We start from the raw sequence: 19,322 nt of genomic DNA, 5'->3' as shown, positions 1-19,322 counted from the left end.
AGTGATTTATATTCAGCCTTCAGAGCTAGGTTATTCTAACAGAAAACAAACATATTTTTCAGAATTTAGTAATCAGCATTTAGCATTCATTCAGAGGATAGGTCATTTAGTATCCAGCATTCAGCATTCAGAAGCTCAGAAAAACAAACAACCCCTAAATCTAGTTCATTATCAAAATATATCGAAGTAAAGTCAGACATGGTACCCATTAAAAAAGAACAAGTGAACAACATATCAAAATGAATGCAGGAAACAAATTGGTTAACAATAAAAGCAAAACTAAATAGACTTCGCTTCCCATGCCCCTATTCCTCGATGATAAGAACTCATGTGCTTGTTTACTGAACTTGTTGAGGATTAGTGTGAAATCTTTTTTCTTTTGATTGGACGCTTCTCAGTCTCCAGTTTCACTCCCAAGGAGTTACTAGACTCGCCCTCTGAGGGCTCCTCAGGAAGAGTAGAATGCAGAAATTTCTTGTTCGAACCAACTTGATGGCAAAAAAGCTTCAACATCTTCCTCCCTCTCATCCATTTGAGCATTAATTTCAAGTGAGTTTTGCTGTTCAATCCATCAACACCAGCTTCCTATCAAAATGAAAGTACTTTCTGATGAAACAGTATAAATAAATAATAAAAAACAGTAGTTGACATTTCAAAAAAATTTAAATGACAAAATGATCCATATAAGGAAAGAAGACTATGCATATCTCCATATACAAGAAAAAAGTATGCTACATAGTGACTTCTCCTGTAAGTTTAAATTGAATAATTCGTTTGATATTAGAAGTTGAGAGAAGACAAGGCTCACAACACAAATGATCTCGGGTTCAAATACTTGCAAGATAGAGATGACATTTTAAAATCAAGAAAATCGGTGCGTGGTAACCAACATAACCATGGACCAATTTTCAAAGTATGGATTTAAGCTCAACACATAGACGGAATATATAAAAAATTATCTGTATCGATGAAACACGCACGTCTGATAAGAACATATATAAGCACATACATGAGCGTGTGCATGTAAAGATAGGCTGCAGAATGTTTTGCTACTCAATGAACTGAGAGCTGATCATTGGGGAAGAAGACTTCTCCACCATGGACATGATCCTTACAGAGACCAATTACTTAAAGGATCTAAGCAAAGTTAAGAGTTTGTGAATCGTGGATATTCATTTCTCATGTAAAAATTTGTAAGGCTAAACCTATCCAAAAAAATTGATTTTCGCAAGGATAATCTCTATGGTGGGGAAATCGTCTTAACATTTATCAGTCCTCAGTCCTTATATTTGTCCTGTTGGTACAATATTGGTATAGGTGGATCCTGTTGACAATATCCGTTTCCTATACTCTTTAAAATATCTAACCTAGTAACCGCATAATCCATATGCAAAAAAAAAAAAAAAAAAAACATGGATCAAGGATCAAAATCATGAACATTTAACCACCTAACCTCACACTCAGATATAATCACCTAATTTAATACATATAACTTTGTCAAAAGATCCTCATCCAAACATATATCACCCTGCTACTGAGAAGTCATGGACGACAACATCAGACAGACAAACGTTAATGTCCCTTCTTCAGTTGCTTCTTGTCTAAGGTTCCAAAATATCTAACTTGCAGTCTTCAAATCATCATCAACCTCACAAAACAGGGCCATAGTGGCTGAAATAGTTTGTTTCTTTTGATTGACAGAAATGGGTAAAACTGTAAAAGCATTCTACCTTGCATCTTCAAATTCACAAAAGATTTAAGCATATTCTACTTTTGTTGGTAACCGATAAGTGGAAAGGCAGAAACTGTTACGGAAAAAGTGAAAGGCTCTCAAAAGTCTATCAGAATATGAAATACATAGGTGTTTGCGACGGTGGACCTAAAGGGGACATTAGCAAAGAGAGTATTTCCAAATTTTCACTGCCAGAGTGGAGGAAAATGGCCTGCTTCTCTTACGTATCCACTCGGCAATTCCAGGCCCTGTCAGATTACGTTTTTCTTTTTCTTTTTTTTTATTGGTAAATCATTTATTGTTGCCTAGTTACCTCAAGGATTGAAAATCTCTGGAACCAAATTAGTGTAATTCATTTCATTAAGCCTAACCCAGCCACAGCCTTGAACAAACACTTTATACTATATATTTCACTGTCATCTTAAAGAGAAAGATCCCACAATAAGTGGGCGAGAAACAAACTTCCCCAAGTCCCTCATATACCTTATTCTTTCTTCTAATGGGAGAACCTGATCTAGATGATTAGGGACCTTATCCCAATATGCTACCTACACTATGGACTTGAAAACAGCCCCATCAAGCTCAATTAAACATTGGTGCACATGCGTCTGTTTAATCATACAAAACCCATATTTAATCTCTATGCTTAAAAATATGAAGACCACCAATCTTTGAATTGTTGTTGCTTAATATGCTACTTACCAAAAATCAAATAGTGAAATAGAATCTAAAGTTACAATCTTTGCGAATGAAAAGAAGGCCCCAGCGTACCTTGGCATGAGTCCAGGTGTTGGAAACAGTGAGGGGGCCGTGTTGTTTGAGGACTTGATACAGACTCTGGGCAATGGTTGATGCTTCTTGTGGAGACACTTTCGGGTTTATCTTTCTCACATTCTCTGCTCTCTTCTTTGAGAAGTGTCTCACCAACAACTTTATTATACCCGACCCTCCACCACCACTAGAACCACCCAAGGCGCCACGCAGAAACATCTTCTTCTTCTTCTCCTCCTCTGTTTAGTGAGTGAGCGTTCTACTTATTTTTCATTTCATTTGGGAATTTGGAGAAGAGGGGCCCAACATTAAAGCCCAAGACCAATCCATGTTTATGGCCTGCTTGGAAGACATATATGGTGCCATCCCCACAGATTTACCCAAAGTTTTTTTTTTTTTTGTAAACCTGTTTTAAATGAGATCAGTAACTCTTTGATGCTGGCGGGATTCGAGCTCCAGACCTCTAGTATCATCACCCAAAGGTTTTACCGACTTTGCTAGTCGGCACCTGCATTTACCCAAAGTTTTCATAGTGCCTAGCTAATGTATCCCTGTGTTTTATAACTTTATTTGTTTAATGAGGACCCTTTATTAAGGAGAAGCCTTTTTTCTTGTTTCAGTTTCCAGTTAAGGAAATTTTGTGCTAATGCTCTTGACAGTCATTGGCTATTCCTTGCATTCCCTGTTGTTGCAGTAGTTATTAGTCCAAGTTTCCCACCAGGTTCTGAGTGCAGAGACACAGATTATGAGAACCTAAGACACTGGATTCAGATCACACTTAAATTCCATTATGCATGCACTAGGTAATCCATGCTTTTGTTTTCTCATTTAAGCTACTAAACTTTGTCATCCATACTGGTAAGATGAGGTTGTACTGAATTTTATTCAAACCAGCCATGCACCAGCATTAGGAGGAGTTTTTGGCTGAAAAACCAATCATGACAGAAAATAATGAAAAAGAGAACATACTTTGGAGGCACTTTTAGAAGAATTTTTATAGACAAACCAAGAATTGAATCAACTTTTACAACTGGACACTCGAGATATCACGTTTCTTTAAACAATGCACTATCGAACAATTGGTCTGATTGTGTACACAACTACACCACTCCAAAAAAAAAAGTAACATTGTTGCTAATGTCTTTAAGATGACTTGCCAAGCCCATCCCCATTTTATTTACCCTCTTGCTCTACTGCAGGTGGAGCCGATGGTGATTCAGATTTAATGGCGGAACCCTCCTCATTATTTTTTGCATCCTTCACTGCCAACATGATTAATACCGCAAGCAATGGATAACTCACAGTAGTGAGGGACCAATTCACAACCAGCTGAGACATTAACGGTTTGTTGTGTGTCGACTTGCCAAGCGGCAGCAGCTCCAGCACTCTGAACTCCCTTGTAAAAACCAGCATATCTGCGAGGAAGTTTAGATAAGAAAATCAGGACAGCAGAGATTGAGATAATCTTCAGAATGAATATATTGTTAATCAATATTTGCTTATACAGTCAAAAGTTCAATACATATATCAATTGGGACAATTGGGACATAATATTCATTGAATCAAATGCAGAGTTTTTCAGGGCTTAATAAGAATGAACCAAAATGTCATACAAATAAAACTGCGTCTCTTTTGCTTATGCAGTCCCTCATAAAAGGAATAATATAGCTAGGTATAACAAACATTTTCTCATGTGAAAATGCCTTCAAATAGCTATCAGTGTAACACAATAAACAGCTAGGAGTCAACCTGATGTATTGTAATACACAAGATAATTAAAAGGCTAGCCTAACTGGTCAATTGTCGGATACTTAGCTACTTAGCAAGAAGCAGTACAGTAAGAGCATGTCTTAGGAAAGTAAGCATTCATCCTTCAAGACAGAAACCATTATTGTGAAAACTGCGAAGGCCAGACATATACTAAGATTTCCAATCTTGAAGATCTTATTTCTTCCGGACTTCCAGTTCAATCCAAGACGAGTAAACAGTTAATAACTTAACCTTCTTTGTTTATATTGCAGCGCTGATTGATAAGGCCCAAGGATGCCTCTGCAAGCTACTTAACCTTGCTTTCAAAGGCTAATTACTGTGACAATAGACTCTTACCTAAAAGAACAGTAAGTTCTAACTTAAGAGATGATAAGGAAGGCTACATTGTATGTGTCTAATAGTTTCTCGTGTAAGTGTCTAGTATTAATCCTAACAATCAGAAATAGCTAGCATTCAGAATAAAAGGGGGGAAAGAATAAAGAGAGAGTTTACCTGCTGAGGGTCTCTGAATCATCGGCTAAAGCCCCAATTACCCAGTAAACCAAGCTCTGGAACATGGCATCGAGCAAGCCATAACTGAAAAACAACACAAAGGGGCCAGCAAAGCCACTCCCTGAGTCAATGAAATCAATTGTATTGACCTTCAAATCATGAGGATAGGCCAACTGATTGGCAAGTCCACCACCCCAAATCGCCGTCCCAACCACAGAAACGACTCCAATTCCAATGAAACCTCTCATACGTCTACTGGCAAAACTGAAATCCAAAATGTACCCAATAAGCACTGATCCCAACATCTGTGCCCCCCAATAGAACACATTGTTCAAACCTCTAGTCCTCAAGTTAAACAAACCCTTATTAACGTGATTGAACTGATAAGTATACATGAAGTTACTCGACCAGGCGGCTGGTACAATGAGAAGCATCTTCCAATTAAGGAACAATTTAAGAATGGCAACAGCCTCAGTATGAACATTAGAATACTTAATATTGGAACATTTGGTACCATCATCACGAATAACACGACTAGGAGGGAGAATTGCAAGAGATAGTACAGCGCGAAAGCCATGAAACACATGAATCAATGTAGGTACCATCATTAACTGTGACCGCCTTTTCGCGGTGGTAATTCATTGCAAATGGAATTAGTCCACCAATGACACCACCCATATTGAATATACTCCAAAAGATGGATATATAAGTACCTTTACGCGCCGCAGGAGGATAAGAAGTCATGATAGCACCTTGTCCAGCCCAAAGAAGGCCAGCGCCGATACCAAGTATAGCACCTGCTGTAACAACAAAAGCTTGTTTCTGTATATGGTTATAGTATAGTAAAGAACCAGCGTAAAGGACATAGGTAGAACAACCAGCCATGAGGGTAAATTGAGGACCAAGAATATTATAAATACCACCACCAAGTACGCCGAAGACAGCAAAGGTGGTGTAAAGAGCAGTGTTGGCATTGTTGGCAGCGGTAGTGTCGACTTGACCCCCACCACCCATACCAGAAAGAGCATTGAACATGCCTGGACAACAGAAACAAACTAGCCCAATAAGGCATACTTGGACAAGGGGTGAATTGTATCTGAACATAGATTTTTTATTAGGTAGTGCCACAGCATCCTTCCCTGCTTCTGCATCACCAAATCCCATTGTTTTGTTGAGAGGAGGAAGGGTGTGAATGTGTGATCCGGGAATGAAAGAGTGGCACGGCGTTTTATGGGAGGGAGTTTGGCATTGAATTCTGGGAGGGACTGATAATGTGATGTCTGTCACACATGCACATAATAAGGCCATAGACTAGCGATAAAATCTAGGCTTAAAATTGTGCGTGGGCTGGATCAAGGGTGTGTTTCTGTCTAATAATTTTGTATTGTAGAAGAATTGATAATTGTCTGAAAGAGATGTATCTGTTGGCTTGTTCTAAAATTGACAAACATGGAAAAAAATGCCCTGTTAACATTTGGCAGCTAATTAGCTTGTACTTGTAGTTTGTGTTTTTGGTAAAATTCTAATGCAAACTCTAGAAAGATAACAAAGTTGTGAGAAACAGAAACTAGTCATTTGTCAACCAACGCCTTTGAGTAACATATATGCTTCTTAATTACAGCTGGTAAATCGGATCCAAATCAGATTTGATGAATCTCATATGGAATATAATATCGCCTATCTTTCTATACACACATTGTATATTTGTATGTTTCTCCTCCTGTAGTTCGGAAATTTTAATCTAGGGTTGCAAACGGATAGGTTTGGATTCGGATACATATCCGAATTCGAAAATTTATACCGAAAATCTGACGGATATTAAAAAAATTATTCTAATCCGATTTCGGATATCCGAATCGGATATCGGATAATATCCGATCTGAAAGTTAATATTAATTAAAATTTTATTTGCTTTGAATAATTCATTTTACCACTATAAAAACTATTATAAATATATAAATATATATATATATTTGTAATTTGTTATTTATTATTATTATTATTATTTTGTTATTATAGTTTTATATTATTAGTTTATGATTTTATACAATAATAAATTAATTAATTAATTATAAATAATAACTATTGATTTTTTAAATCAGATCGGATATTTTCGGATGCAGATATGACATTATCCGAAACCAATTCAGACATAAAAAATTATCGGAATTATATCCAAAATTTTCAAATAATATAACTTGCAGCGGTAAAATTTGAAGAATCTTATATAAAAACCAGTAGTGTTGCAAGTCCAGTGGTGTTGGAAGTCTTAACTAGTTTAATACTTTAATTCTCAGATTCCCTTGAGTTGAATTACAAACACTAGCTGATTGGTGTGGTGGTCATTATTAACATGTCATATTAAGGTGATCATTTTCATTCTATTGACCCCAAACATTTAATACTTGATTGAACCTACAAGATTACGAAAGTCATGGTGTGAACTGTGAAGTGATAAAGAATGCTGAAAGTCGCTTTCTCCTTGTGCAACTGATTGAAAATGATAGCGTCAGCCCTCAGCACTGTATGTCTACTAAACTTTGTTACAAGTCTTTTTCTATTCCATTAATCCCCACTACTATGCCGGCAGCCGGCTTTAACATAGCAATATTTAATTGTTCTAAGTCAGAGTTTGCCAGGAAACTAAACAACTAGTATAAACCAGAGCTTGGTTGATGTGTATTTCTTATTTACTCCACTCAGCTAATCCTAAGCCATTGGATTAGTTTCTTGTGTTTAGCCAAAACTGACTATCCACAATGAGCAACACAAACTAATAGAAACTAATCTACTAGTCCCTAACCAACACTTCATCCATCAAATCAAGCTTATTTTTTATTTTTTATGTTTTATTAAATTGATTTTTGACTCAATGATTTGTTTTGTTTACAAGTATTGATATTTTGTTTACTGAAATTTCAGAATATTGTGAATTTGTGATGAGTTGTCTTTGTGAAATATTAGGCAAAGGCCACCTTCACCGATTTAAAAAGCTGTCACATAAGCAAAACAGATTTGCGGAAATTTTTAACAATCCACTTAAACTGGACATCCAATTAATTGGACGGTTTCTCTAAATTGAATTTTTTTGAATGTACAATATTTATTTGAATAAAAAAAATACATTTTCTGTTTTGAAACCAAGTGTGAAGTTTAATGTATTTTTTGGTCGCATACGCATACTTTGCAGGCTTTGGTGGACGTATTGGCCACAAATGAACAAAACAAAAAGGATAAGATTGCAATAGGTGAGATGAGACAAAATCTAATCAAGATTCTTTGACATATTTTAAAGTGGAGAAAGGTTCTGTTTGACTTGCAGCAATATTACAAAGATTTCAATTCACTTCTGATGTGCTCATCCATTTGCAAACAACAACTTAACTACAATTTTGTAAAAGAAGAAATAGAACTAGGGAGTGTGTCTAAATTATAATCTTCGTGCTGTGTTATAAGGAATTAGTAATAGTTGTAAGCTTCATGGGAGGTTTTCGTTATCTTCAAGTCTCATTTTGGTTTAGTATTACTGAAACATGTTATCCAAATTAAGCTCATTAGGCCAGTTGTTGAATCATCAAGTTATCATGACATTAAAAATGATCTCAACCCGTACAAGTTACAAGCACACCCTAAGTTCTAAGAAGGTTGAGGAGTTCAAGTTCACACTAAAATGATGAGAAGTCTCAACTCCTACATAAATAAATAAGCAGGATTCGATAATAATACACATGAATGTCAATAGTATTTCCAATATGCAACTACACACCAGTGAAGAGGGACAGATACTAGTAGATTGTGAGGTTTACTGAATAAGTAAACACTGAAGCCACTATAGATGCGAGCAATTAGATTATGCTGAATGCATCCTACAACCACTATACCCGTTATGAAGTCTACATAGTTTAAACTTCGAGATTTTTGCAACTGTTGCTTGACCATCGACATGGATCTTTGTAGATAGTGCTTACTGTTAATCTGTTAGAAGTAGATATCAATTTGTATTGGTAATCAAATGAGAAATGTTACGATCATGTGTACTATTAGCCATAGATTAAGCTTTTGCTTGAACAAAATGTTTTTTGTTGTAACGAATTCAAACCAAAAGTGTTTTTTGTTGTAACGAATTCAAACCAAAAGAGTTAACTACTCATAAGAAGTATTATTGCAGCTTGACAATAACCATAATTTCATGTACAAGGTCACGAAACTTCATAGAGATTGCCAAGTACTTGCAGGAAATGGTTAATGTACATATCTAGTGAAAACCTACGCTTCAGAAACTAACAAAAAATAGAAACCTTTCAAGCTAGGACTCCGTGCAATAGCATCAATCAGAAAGGAGTTTTCCTTTATGAAGGAAATTAAGAACCAGGGCAACCAGCTTCTCACGAATCTAGAAGATATCAGAAGCTTCATTGTCTCAAAAAAAAAAAAAAAAAAAAACTGCAGTGCTGCAACTGTGGAACATGAGTTTTCCTTTATGAGCTGCTTAGCTTCATCGCCAAGCTAGTTAGAGACATGATAATGTCTCACTGACCAGAGTTATTCCCTTCTAGGAGGTCAAGCAGGCAGCTCCTGACCTTGTATCTGACAGCTCGCCTGAACCAGATGACTTTCATGGCTGTTTCTTCCATCAGTTCACACATACAGCTGGAGGAGATATCACTAATGGAGCCTCTGACTGAGTTCTTGAAGACCTGCAAGTCGCCGCATCACTACACCTTTTTATCTTTTTTCTTTTCCTGCTGATTCTTAAGGGTGAAGGAGCCAAATTTAGGTGTTAGCAACATTCACAATGATCATAACAAAGCTCTTGGCCAACAAGATTTTCACTAATTGCATCTAAAATCATCAGTGTGCATCTTCAAAGATACAAATAAGCATGGTTTCATTGGCCTAGCATCTGAAATGATAAATGAACTAAAAGACAAACAAGATGGTGGAGCTACATATGTCAAGCTTTTAATTATTGTAAATCACCATAGCAATATCTATTTTCCAATTATTGACACAAAGGAAGGATCAATTGAGAGCTATAATGATATCTATAAAAATAAACATTTATAAACGTTTTGAGTTGAGGTTAAAAGAGTTACAATGTACCAGTGTCGTTACTTCATCTTTTGCGGCATATTGTCATTCCATCTCTAATAGGTACCTATGATATTATGGAATTCTTTTGTTATTGAGAAGCCAAAACGTCTCTTTAGAACTTGTTCAACAAAAACACAAGTAGCCTAAGTGCAATTACATAAACCCACCATACTAATGCTAACACGTCTGTCTGCCATTATACTCTTATTGAAGTTTCTTATGCTGACAGTTTTGGGGTCATCGACCTGTTCAACAGAATAACACAGTAAAACAAGTCTCCAATATGTAAGCTTAAAGAAAACATAGATGAGCTTACCAGAGGGTCAGCAACTTTCCCATGCCAAAGCACATTATCAACCACAATTATTCCCCCTACCCTCACCTGCAAAAAAGTATAGAAAGATCGAGGATATCTCCATAAGAGACACATGAAAATTAAACAGGGATCCAATTACGACTTAATTTAAAACTAACTATTACAAAAAAGATCGATCCAAGAAAGATTGAGTATTAATTTAAAACTAAATGCTAAAGCAACTACGTTCTTAGTTTACCAGTTGTAATAGTAGCTCAAAATATTCCTTGTACATTCTCTTCTCAGCATCAATAAATGCGAAATCATAGCTGCATAAAAAGGAGACATGGAAACATAATCTGTGATAATGGATGTAGAATTATAAGAATCAAAACATTTGCATCTTTGAGAAGCTAAATCGTGAACCTTTCATGATCTCAAAGAACTATTTTTCTTTTGTTACATTTGTTATTATCGGTTTTCCAACTGTGTTTTACCGCATCGCATTCGCCTAGCTAAATATCCTACCAAAATGTCTTGAACAGCAGTACAATGCAGAAAACTGGCAATTAATAATCCAGACAACCAAAGCTGAGTGTTGACCTCATTGATTTGATCAGCAATATGATATTTGGCCAATATAAAGTAATAAACAACAACATAAGAGTACATGATGTGGTGATGTGGATTACTTTGTGATCCACGCCAGACTCGAGGCACATTGCACATCATCTATTTGATGGATGTAGTTTGCATTTTGGTTCTTAGCAGAGTTCACAAGTTATAATCCCAAATATACTAATAATGTTTGCTACTTTGTTTTCTTAGGTTTGTCAATGTTACGTCGATCGATTGATAATGCTTAATTTGATGATGGAGTTGATTAGAAGAAGGATTTTAGTTTGGTTAGATGATAATGTACCATCAAATAAATGTATTTAGCATTTTCAATGATGTGGATAAATGATAATAATTTGATATTTTTCTTGTTGAATAAATTGATGTAAGAGAAATAAATATCTTGAATGGTTTAAAGAAGAAAATATATGGGGTTAGGGGATTCACGTGGATATTCTAATTTTATTTTGAGAATTGTATATGGATTGTTTATTGGTGCAGAGCCAGTTTACGCATTACATTGTTAGGAATTGAATTACAGGTTATTATGCAATATTTTGGCGGGGAAAAATAATATAATTTTTTTTAAGAAAAATAAAAATTAGATGACTGTTTAGAAGAATGTCATAAGCGTAACCATTTGTTGACGATTTTTCTTCTATAAGATGATGGTTCCACAATAGTCAATGGGCATTTCATGATAGTTCGACGGAAGTGTTAGAAAATATTGTGAATTTTTGATGGTTCTAACTATAATTTATGATGGTTACATGGCATGCAGGTCATAATAAAATTTTTACCTACTATGACGTTTTAAAACTAATAAATGTCATAATAATGGGAGGAAGACGCTTTTATGAACCGTCATAATTTCAATGACGGTTTTGGTTGACTTTTATGACACCCAATAACGACGGGCTAGTTTTTCATTCATAAAAGTATTATGATATGTATTTCATGACAACCAAAAGTTGACATAAAAGCCATTTTTATTAGTGAATTTTCTCTTTAAATGCAACATGCTAATTACGATCTTAAATTTTGATTCTTTTCTTTCAATTCATAGATTATCAATTTATCATGGAACAACAAATGGTAGCTGAATTTCATTAGGCAAGAGTATGAGATCAAATCATGGATGATGCTAAGGTATATGTATAATGCCATGGTAACCTAAAATTTTTAGTTTGAAATTATATTTTGTTATCTAACTACTTTAAAGAAGGTGGTTCGATTGAACAATGGCCTTTCCCTATAATACCCCCAATGCGGTTTTCTTTTTTATTACAATTATTATTAAAAGGTAGATATGTAATAAGATAAGTTATGAAAGGGTAAGACCGGGCATTCGACCGTAAAATTTAGACATTTGTCTCTTGATTTAGCGATTGCCCCTATATTATCAACAAATTATGAAACTGCCATCTAACTATTTTAATTTACAAAACAGCTCCTATACTTTACTTAAATTACGTAACAGTCCATCCCTATATATTTTATAATAAATTATATAAAGCACTTATGTTTTGTCTAAATTACAAATAAGCCCCTATATTGTAAGTTACGATTTTTTTTTTTTTTTACCATGAGCACCAAATAAGGATGTAACGGCGCATCGGTGCCGTGCCGGAATGCTAGTTTGAATTGATAGAATATCTTTAGTTGCTTTAGCGCGAAGAAATTGCGGAGGATGCTCTTTATTAATTAGGGCATTTGGAAAATGAAAGGACTGGCCGAAGACAGTACGAAGGGACAAAAAACAATTAAAGCCTTTGCTTTGTGTTAAACTGAATCCTCATCTCCCTCAACTTATTCCACCCAATACCATATGGGAAATCAATCAAAAGAAACTTGAAATTAATCTTTTTGTTAATTATTCCCCATTTTGATTATCCATGAGATTGCTATTAAATTTGATCTCTGACGTAAAAATCTTCATAATCGAGGCTTGGGGATTTTCGTGAAAGTTTTCGATGTCGATCCGGTCAAGAAAAAAAAAAGTTAATTAAAGGTATTCGATAGTTTTTTCATTTTCTTCGATAATTCATTTACATTATTAATTCAAGAATCTAACCGATTGTTTTGGTTTGGAGCATTGTTTTTAATAGTAATCAATTCGTTGAAGTTGTTCAACAAATGGGTTTTCTGGGTTTGATTTTTCTAGCAAGCTCATCCTCTTGTTCGTCACCAGGTATTCAAGTCTCTCATGTTTTCCTACTCTCTAAAGTTATAAGACCTCTTCATTGTCTTCTTATCAATGTTTCTGTGCCTAAATAATCTGAGGGCTTTCTTTCTATATAAAGTTCTTAAGTTTGGGCTTAAATTATTTTTGGTGTGGAATGTATTATTATTTTGTGATATTGAAAATTCTCCATTTGAGGTAGTGGTTCTTAGTTGCTTGAAAGGAGTAGGTTTATATTTATAGAGTTGCATAAAGTAAAATGTTAGTCACCAAAAATAACATGTGGTTGACGTCCTTGAGGCTAGACTTGTGTAACTAATGTATTGACATGTATCTCATTAAGAGTCTGCCTACATACTTCCTTTTATTGTGTTGTATTAGTCATCAATATTGTATTTCTCCTCCAATCATTGAGAATATGTAGAAACACCTACGTAGATGTAAGTTTGGGAACCAAGGATCATGTATCTTGCCCAATGTGTGTTAGTGCCTTGCAAGGTGTATGTAAATACCATTCAGTCGTTCAATAATAAATGATGTTAGTTTGGTACCAAAAAAAAATGTATACTGCCCAACTGTCCAAAGAAGAGGACTCATCAAGAGGACTTAACTTCTAACTTTATTACATATGTGTCGCAAGGAAGAATCTTAGACAAAAATAACATTACATAATGAATCTCCATATATCTTCTAACGACATTCACATATAAAAGCGTGTTATGACTCTATTTTGTTCAAACTTAGCTCTTTTACTTGATTCTCTTTTATTTGCACATTAAGTCGACTGTATGTTGAATTGTGAGAGTGAGGCGGCTTCTATGTGTCTTCCTGAAGCTGATGCCTATTTGCATCTACCCATTGTGGTGTGTATTTATTCTTTTTCTTTTTTAGGGGAACGCACATAGCAAGGGAACTGTAGAACTTCAAAGTGGGAAGTAGGGCACCACTGAAAGAGGGAATTCAATCCATGTTAGATAACTGGAAGAAACAGAAGCACATTGAAAGCGGAAACTATCATTTAAGCACTAAATCTTGCATTAAGTTCAGGTTTGTAGTCTTTATTTTGTTGTTTTTGGTCTACACTTTATATAAATGGTACCTTTTCTACTTTTTGGATGTAGCAATAGTTGTTTAGTGAAACTCTTGGATGCTCAAGGCAAGACACAAGTTAATTTTATTCAGCAAGCTAGCTAGATAATATATATGCTACTTTCTTCTTTATATCATTCTTTATTTGTTCATATTCTTATTACCACCTATCGAGCTTGTGTTATACTAAAAAAAGTGCCATCTATGGTTCTATTGTTAATATATCAAATAAAATGTTTGTAGATTTAGGGGTGGGACTAATGGAAGCTTAAGAAACATGTAGTTGTGCTATGGTTGGCATTCATTTTCCTACAAGAGGGAAATTTTTGACAAATGGATATGGACTTCGCATGCCACGTATTGCGATCCTTCATATTTTTGTGTTGCTTCAGGCGCGCTATGTACCTGTCTCTTTCTATGCTCGCTAGCAACCTTATCACTGCCGGTTTGGAGGTTATATGATAGCAAAAGTAGAAAATTAATTTGATTTTTATAATTTGATGTTTTATGTTAACAAACTGGCTAACACAAGGTTCAGCAGTAATACATATGTAGTAAGTAGCAATTAGTAGGATACATAGTTAATATTAAGCTTATGATTGATCTTTAAATAATATTTGTCAAAGGTTCATCACCTGCTTCATACGGTAGAACAAAACAGTGTATGTGAACATAATGGAACCTTTTTAGATACATTAGATATGGTCTTCAACATTTTCATTACAACTTTATTTTAAGCACAACACCTATTTGTCTTACTAGCATGCACAAAATATATGTCCCTTTCAAAGTAGTAAGATACAAAAAAGTTGTGTGGTGTCTAGGTTATTTTCTTAGCCTCTTAGGAAACGGTTTTTGCTTAGAAGTTGTGTGGTATCTATTTGTCCCTTTCGAAAACAGTAGCGTTACTACAGTAAAGCATTTGAGAATCCATTTTTAATATAATCCTTTTCAAAAACACTATCTTTGACGTTCTCTTTTCATTTCCTTGCAAATACTACTTTTTTATGGCTTTGACCAGTTTTTTTTTTTTAATTTTTCTAAGAATTTTTCCTGGTCATTGATATCTTTTGGTTGATTATCTTATATACATTTTTTCTTTCAGTTTTTCGTTACTAATTGTTCATTAAATTTACAATTCCAAATCTTCAATATAGGTTCTTCAAAGGCACAACTATCGTACGTGAATAACAAATAAAGAAGTTCGAGGGCAGACCTCTACATTTTGTAGAGTTACACCTATCTTCAATATTGGTGTGATATTTTCACTAATTTTCAGTTCCCTTGGGGTTTATAGGTCAAACCAATATGCTTTTGTTTTTTTTCCAACTTTTTCTTCATTGAGCCGATTTTCTTATTATTAATTAGCATTCTTTTAGATATTTTTGCTAATCATGCACCGTAATTAATAGTTATGATACTAAGTGACACCATAACTATTGTACATAAATATAAGGTCATGTGAATTATTTTGTATCTTAAGCAAGTTTCATTATTTATCTTGTGTAACTCATGCTAATATATAGTAATCCATGCCATGTTAAACCTTCTCGATAACTGCATGACATTATGTATGTCATACAACTTATGAATATGTTCTATTACTAATGTTAATCAATTTCTCTTACGAAAATGTGAATGAAATGTTTGAATACATGTAGCTTCAATTTTTATTGGAGGACCGAAGTACTTAATGTTGTATTTAGCATTGCTTGAGGAGTTATTAGGTTTTCAAGTTGATAAGTTTGCATATTCTATTGGAAGTATATCTTTCTAGATTCACATGCTAACTTATTAGAAGGTATTGCAAAAATCTTAAAGTGGGATGACTCATGAAGTCCTATTTGGTGTTTTTTTTTACATTTTGTATCTTTGTTTTTTATTTGTTCATTAGGATGATACTTATTTGGTTTGTTGTGTTTTCTTTTGAAATTTGAATACAAATATGAACTTTATCATATGAGACTCTTTATTAATCTATTTACTAATTCTGTTGATTTTCAATTACGGTACTGGCACTGGCACTACTATTGTGTCAGTGAGATTCTTCGAGTTTCACAAGTTGCAAGTGAAAGGGTTGTCAGAGTACTCTCTTCAGTTTCCAAGTTTTCTGACAATTCAAAAGTATTGTTCATGAGATGTTGCAATTTGGAGTACGTTGTTTCAGAGACTAAGGAGAAGGCCAAGGAAATCCATATATTGCATTCTATTGTTTGGAAGAACAGTAATGGCCTTCCTCCATTATTGTTGTGTCGGTATCCTTCTTGAGCTAATGTGGGAATATGATTTCCGTGTTTTTTCTTCTTGGAACAATACTAGATTCATTTTTTCAACGTTAAACAATACTCACAAAATGGTTTTTGGGCTCATTATGCGTGTGGCGTTAACATATATCAGTTGATTTCCTATCTTCACAATTCTTGCATCGGGTGCATTTTTTTTTTTTCGTGTTAGGTGACCTAACATTAAAAGGATGAATGGCTGCTTGGTCACTGATCTTCAAATATTATCTAGGTCACTATAGATACGATTACCAACACGACATCCACCTTCACCCATTTTTTCAAATGGTTCTGCCACACCAAGGTAAAACTTTCCTCATTTAGTTCATTATATAGGATATTGGTTCTTCAAATTTTTAGCACCTTAAGAAACTTGATTATGAATGACATGCCTTTTGTTAATTGGTAATTATGTATGTTAGTCAAATATCTTTGTTAAGCACTTCAACAGTGGCAAGAAATCTTGGGAATTAATTAGTCTCAAGGGTACAACATGGGTGTTCGCCATTGTAGTCCGTGATCAAGTCAAAGCTAAAACTTGCTACAAACCATTGGAGGATTCTCGTAATGGGGTACATTTGGAAGTTATGCTAATTTTTCATTTAATGTTGTCTTTTGTTTTGTTGGTTTGAGAATCTCATGTTGATTTTTTTTTTTGAGTTTTTGGTTGTTATATGATATTTTATTAGGTATTAACCGTATTACACAAGGATGAGCTTCAAACTCTTAACAAAATATATCTCATTGGTACAAAGAGATTTTCAATAACTTACCAACAGGTAACGCTTAAAATACAGCACAGTGATTTTTTGTATTATTCATTTACGAGCTTCACAACCTAATATAGAAATACTATGTTCATGGATTTGTGTACTATCCTTTGTATATTCGACCACTTTTGAGTCATACATTTAAAACTTAAGCACCTCCACCTCCACGTACACCTCCACTTGCTTCTGTGAGTGAGAGTGGTTTAGTTAGCCTAAAGCAACAATATATCTGTAAGAGAAACTCCCCGAATGATAGGATTAGAAGTTGATTACTATAAAATTGTTCAAAAATCAGACCTGGCGTTATTTGGTTTCATGTAAATGATTTATGCTTAGACCTTTGCTCATTGTCTACTTAGATTCTTGATGGTTTTAGCCATAGTATCAAGGAGAATTAGACCTGAGGTTAACTGTGGAAGTTGGTCTATGAGAGTATGAGACAAAAATAAAAGTACATGAGAAAAAGTCCATACACAAAACAATGATCCAGGAACCCTTAACAGGTAATTTGAAATTCGTAGCTCCTTTTTTTTCTTTGATCTTGTTACTCACCTGAGTAAGTATGCGTTGTGTTAACCGTAGGAAGGCACAAACATTACATAGTGTCTTGATTTATTTTTTCTTTTGTATATGTTGTTTGAATCACATAATATATAATGTTTGTCAGTAGACATTGATTGCCAGAAATTTGTCAATGTCATGCTTCCTTTAGGGTGTGACCTAAAGCTTAATGTTCCTTTGCTTATGGCTTTTTGAATTTGTCAATGTCAGCAAGAAGTTGTCAATAGTGCTCTTCCTTTGCTTATGGCTTTTTGAACCCTGATGTTCATTGCTTAATGTTCGGTTATTTCAGTGTTAAAGCTTATGTTTTACCATTCTTGGATTCTTCATCACACCATGTTTGCATACACACCATCTTTGATACATCGCACCATGTTTGTATACCAATAAACTTTTGACAAAGTCATATGCATACAAATCTATAGAGATGGAAGAATCCAAGAATCTAATTATACTTTTCGGAGAATTTTATGAAACATAGGAACCTATATTTTGTTTTCCTATAAACCACTCTCAACATTATTATGATATGAAAAAGAGTTCAATTTTATTGTGCTTATGAAAAGATCATTTTGATTTTGTTGGGTATGTTAGTTCGTAAAGTTTCGGTTGATCGGAATTGTCCTTTATGTAATTTATGTAAGTAGCTTAATAGCGTATCACCTTTGCTGGTATTTTTCAGTTTACTTCTTGCTGATAAAAAAAAATTGAATTGTTGTGGAGAACTTTTCAGCTTTCAATGTGATGTTAGGGCCTCCCTTCTGGCTATTGCTAACTTTCATTCTTCCCAAACACACCTGTGATGTTAGGGCTCTCTTCAAAGACTAATGCTCTTTTAATTGAGTATATCCAAGTCCCTGAACGAAAAGCTATGCTCAAAAAATGAATGGTGATCAATATCGATTCTAGCGAGAATGTATGCCTCCTACAGTATGCAAGCATTCGAGTTGACTATGAAAGAGAAAAGCATGCCAAGAACCATGGGAAACTCTTGAATAGATGAAAGTGTTTCATTTTAAGTCTCACCAATGTAAGTTGAAATGTTACATGTTTAGCATTCACTGAATGCTCTTTATAGTGCATGCATGAGCTGTTTTGGCTTCTCAAGATCGAATAAAGATGGGTCGGCTTGTGATGACGCTATTTTTATAGGACATATCTTTATTGAATGGTCAAAATGAGTTGTAAAATCTCAGATACATACTTGAAATGTGATAGTGGAATTTATATATTCCTCGGCAAAAACAGCTCTTGTGCGCCATAATGCTTATCCCTCACCAAAATTCCATATAGATTATCTCATATGTGATCATGCGAGTACTGTATACTCAAAGATTACAACCTATGAACTCACTTATATTAGGGTATTCTTTTCTCTCTCTTTTTCTCCTTTTTCTTTTTTTTCCTTTCTCTCTTTTTTCTCCTTCGTTTTTCTCCTCTCTTTTCTTTATATACTCTCTTTCTTTCCTAACTTCCTAACTTCCTTTTTGATCCGGTTCATTCATCTCTCCCCATCTCGCGCTCCCTGCCTCTCCACCTGTCGCTATCTATATATGACAATTCTCGGCAGTTAGGTTACCGCGGACCTGATCCGCTGCATCATGTCTCCTCTTCCCTATTCAACATACGTCCCCCTTGACACATATAACATCTTATCTCACGAATA

The 19,322-nt window shown here is 34.7% G+C and overlaps 1 protein-coding gene and 1 long non-coding RNA gene across 7 annotated transcripts; both read right to left on the bottom strand.

Annotated features, from left to right (window-relative positions):
* Positions 1-3,455: 3,455 nt before the first annotated feature.
* On the bottom strand, positions 3,456-6,244 carry LOC147496072 (UNC93-like protein 1). Its single transcript, XM_086564851.1, is given in 4 exon segments — positions 3,456-3,857; positions 3,859-3,918; positions 4,766-5,353; positions 5,355-6,244. Coding segments are annotated over 4 exon segments (1,548 nt in total). The 5' UTR covers positions 6,074-6,244; the 3' UTR covers positions 3,456-3,676.
* A 2,645-nt stretch (positions 6,245-8,889) lies between these two features.
* LOC147496071 (uncharacterized) lies at positions 8,890-10,853 on the bottom strand. 6 transcript variants are annotated; one of them, XR_015197942.1, is made up of 5 exons: positions 10,414-10,846; positions 10,176-10,241; positions 10,027-10,104; positions 9,869-9,923; positions 8,890-9,510 (listed from the first exon to the last, which is right to left on the bottom strand). It is a non-coding gene; the product is annotated as an uncharacterized LOC147496071 (long non-coding RNA). The 6 variants fall into 6 exon arrangements; XR_015197943.1 differs by having other exon boundaries at positions 8,890-9,507; positions 10,414-10,845; XR_015197944.1 differs by having other exon boundaries at positions 8,890-9,462; positions 10,414-10,844.
* Positions 10,854-19,322: the final 8,469 nt, after the last annotated feature.

This window comes from Coptis chinensis, chromosome 6 (genome assembly GCF_015680905.1).
Source record: "Coptis chinensis isolate HL-2020 chromosome 6, ASM1568090v1, whole genome shotgun sequence".
Classification (NCBI taxonomy): Eukaryota; Viridiplantae; Streptophyta; class Magnoliopsida; order Ranunculales; family Ranunculaceae; genus Coptis; species Coptis chinensis.
Note: the sequence above shows the minus strand (reverse complement) of the source record. Positions and strands in the feature narration are given on the sequence as shown.